Consider the following 3,302-nt stretch of genomic DNA (forward strand, 5'->3'; position numbering starts at 1 on the left):
AATTAATTTTTTTGACAAGATAGATAAATATTGGTGATCTCAGACTTTTTTTCCTTCTCTCCTTTTTTTTTGTCTTTTTTATTTCCTTTTTATTATTATGATAATTAAGTATTTGTATCTTATTTAGTAATTATTTAATAACATATGTTATGTCAGGCACATAAAAGTCGTCCTTCCTTTTCTCTCTGTCATAAATTTTCTTTGTGTTAAGTCGGTTGTTACTAATCTACAGAAAACATTTTACAGCTACATATTCGTTGAGTATTAATTCCTAAGATATGCGTGTATTTATCTATGCATATATTTTAGAAACAAAGAAACAAGTATAAACTTTTTCATATATATTTGGTAAAAAAACATAAACAATAGTAATAAAATATTAACTAACCATATTGGCATAAAGGTCAATACTTGGCAAGTTGAAATTATTTCTTTTTTGATGTTTAAGGACCAGAATATAAAGTGGATGGAGTACCAGCACTGCTTCCACTTCCTCCAAATCCGCCGCTAACTCCTGCTCCACTTCCGCCAAAGCCTCCGCTTCCTCCACTTACGCCACCGAAACCTCCACTTACCCCACCTGCACCGCCGAATCCTCCACTTCCACCTCCACTACCCCCAAATCCTCCATCTCCTCCAAAACCACCTGCTCCACTACCGCCAAATCCTCCATCTCCTCCAAAACCACCTGCTCCACTACCGCCAAATCCTCCATCGCCTCCAAAGCCACCTGCTCCTCCAGCGCCTCCGATCACTTGACCGCCAGCACTTGCGGCAGCGTTGAGAGCAGTCTCAAGATCCACACCAATAGGAAGAGTTGGGTTCTCTCCCTCTTCGTAGTTGACAAAGTACACCTCGGGATTGGTAGCTGGAGGAGCAGTAACCTCGATTACTCGCTGGCCTCCTGCTCCGTCGTTCTTGTTCAGGACATACACGATGTTCTCTTGCCTTGGAGGAGGAACAATGATGGGTTCAGGACCTGCTCCTCCTTCAGGAAGACGCACGAACAGAACGTTATGGTCAACTCTTGGTGGTGGGACACTTGGTGGTGGACCGCTTGGCTGCTGAGATTGTTCAGGAGCATCATACACAAACACATTTCTGGTGATTACAGGAACAACGCAGGATCCATCCACATGCAGGATCTCTCCATCACGACACCCACCAGCGGAACCTCCAGATCCACCACCAAATCCACCGCTGCTTCCACCGGAGAATCCTCCGTCAGAGATTCCACCGCCACTTGAGAATCCTCCACCAGAGGTTCCACCACCACTTGAGAATCCTCCACCAGAGATTCCACCGCCACTGGAGAATCCTCCACCAGAGATTCCACCACCACTTGAGAATCCTCCACCAGAGATTCCACCACCACTGGAGAATCCTCCACCAGAGATTCCACCGCCACTTGAGAATCCTCCACCGGAAATGCCACTTCCAGATGAGTGACCTCCACCATGGGAGAATCCACCTCCTGATGGCGAGGCCAAATTGTAGCCCTGAGGTGCCGCGTAAGTTGCGACCACGAGTGCCGAGAGAACCTGTAAAAATAAAAGGGGCGTGGATATTATTTTGCAAGGGCACTATTTCAATTTTGCATTATTTTCGCATTACATACCCTCTGTTTGTCTGAATATATATGCGTAAGTGTCTTAATATTTGGGTGTTTATGTCACTTTGTAACTGAAAGTATGTATGCCTGAGTATGCTCATATGATCATGTTTATAGAACAGGCTTATATGAAGTAAATAAACTTAAATATCACTACATCCCTCTTATTTAAGGGAGCGGAACAGGAAGTACTACTCACCAAGAGCTTCATGGTGGAAGATGCTGGCTCGTCCAGTCAAGCTCCTCCTTATATACTTCCATTCACTCTCTTTCCTCTCGCACTCCCAGTGACCCCATTTTTCGTAATCACAGTTGCTTGTTTAATTGTTGTATTTTATTTCCTTTATCCCGTTGCGCTGTAGATACTTGAAGGAAATACATTTCTTAGTTTATTTACTCTCAAAATTTCCCCCCACTCCCCACAAACACATGTAAATAAATATTTATGTAAATATGTATATATGTACATTTATCTCTCTCTCTCTCTCTCTCTCTCTCTCTCTCTCTCTCTCTCTCTCTCTCTCTCTCTCTCTCTCTCTCTCTCTCTCTCTCACTCTCTCTCTCTCTGCCTCTCTCTCTCTCGTTCTCTCTCTCTCTCTATCTATCTATCTATCTATCTATCTATCTAACTCTCTCTCTATTTCTATCTCTCTCTCTATCTCTCTCTCTCTCTCTCTCTCTCTCTCTCTCTCTCTCTCTCTCTCTCTCTATCTATCTATATATATATATATATATATATATATATATATATATATATATATATTTGTATATACATGGACAAATATTCACATGTGTGTTTATATATGTTGTTTGTTTGTGTGTGTATTTGTGTATTGTGTATTTGGTTATATGTCTGTGATTTGTATTATGTGTGTGTTTTTTTAAATGAGGTAGAATATTCACAATGAGCAAGATTAGTCATAAATTGGGGCACAGGATTAGGTAGTCTATATTATGAACTGAATTTAGAGTAATATCGTATTATATTCAGTTTTTTTTTTCATGCTGTATAAAATTTAGTGTTCATTATAGGAATAACATTATAAATATATCTACTAATATTTATCGACTGCTATTGCTATTACTATTAAAGCTGTTATTATCAATATTATAACTATAATTATGAGGCCATCTATAATTAGAATGGTCAATGATGTTGACTATACGAACAAAAATATTGACATTTTTACTTATATTGAAATCATCTAATGATAGTGTTACAATTATTGCACAGATACTACAATCGATATTACTATTATGGCTATTACTGTTGCTGCTAATTATACTCCAACAGTAATTATGATAATAGTAAAAAAAAAAATATGAGGTTAATGTTTATGACACTAGGAAAATTGTTTGTATGAATTATAATAAAATATCGACAAAAATGGGAGTATCAGGAATGATAACAAAATAATAGTGACAATAGTAGTAAGGATAATAATGATTACAAAATTAATAATAGTAATAAGAATCATGCTAGACAAAATTTTAACAATTATGGTAATGATGATGATAACAATAATAATGATGATGGTAATAATAATACCAATAATATATTTAGCAGTAGTAATGATAATAATGACATCATGATAATAACAATAACGAGAACGGTATGGATAATTATTATTGTAAAATAGATAATGATAATCTTCAGCAACAGCATTAAGTAGAATTATCTTTGATAAAA

The 3,302-nt window shown here is 37.5% G+C and overlaps 1 protein-coding gene across 1 annotated transcript; it reads right to left on the reverse strand.

The window, feature by feature from the left end:
- Positions 1 to 326: 326 nt before the first annotated feature.
- On the reverse strand, positions 327 to 1,831 carry LOC113810465 (pupal cuticle protein 36-like). The gene is made up of 2 exons (XM_070136839.1): positions 1,812 to 1,831; positions 327 to 1,541 (listed from the first exon to the last, which is right to left on the reverse strand). The coding sequence occupies exons 1-2, from the start codon at positions 1,821 to 1,823 to the stop codon at positions 444 to 446; spliced, it is 1,110 nt and encodes a 369-aa protein (XP_069992940.1). The 5' UTR covers positions 1,824 to 1,831; the 3' UTR covers positions 327 to 443.
- Between the last annotated feature and the right edge of the window lie 1,471 nt (positions 1,832 to 3,302).

Source organism: Penaeus vannamei, chromosome 22, assembly GCF_042767895.1.
Source record: "Penaeus vannamei isolate JL-2024 chromosome 22, ASM4276789v1, whole genome shotgun sequence".
Taxonomy (NCBI): domain Eukaryota; kingdom Metazoa; phylum Arthropoda; class Malacostraca; order Decapoda; family Penaeidae; genus Penaeus; species Penaeus vannamei.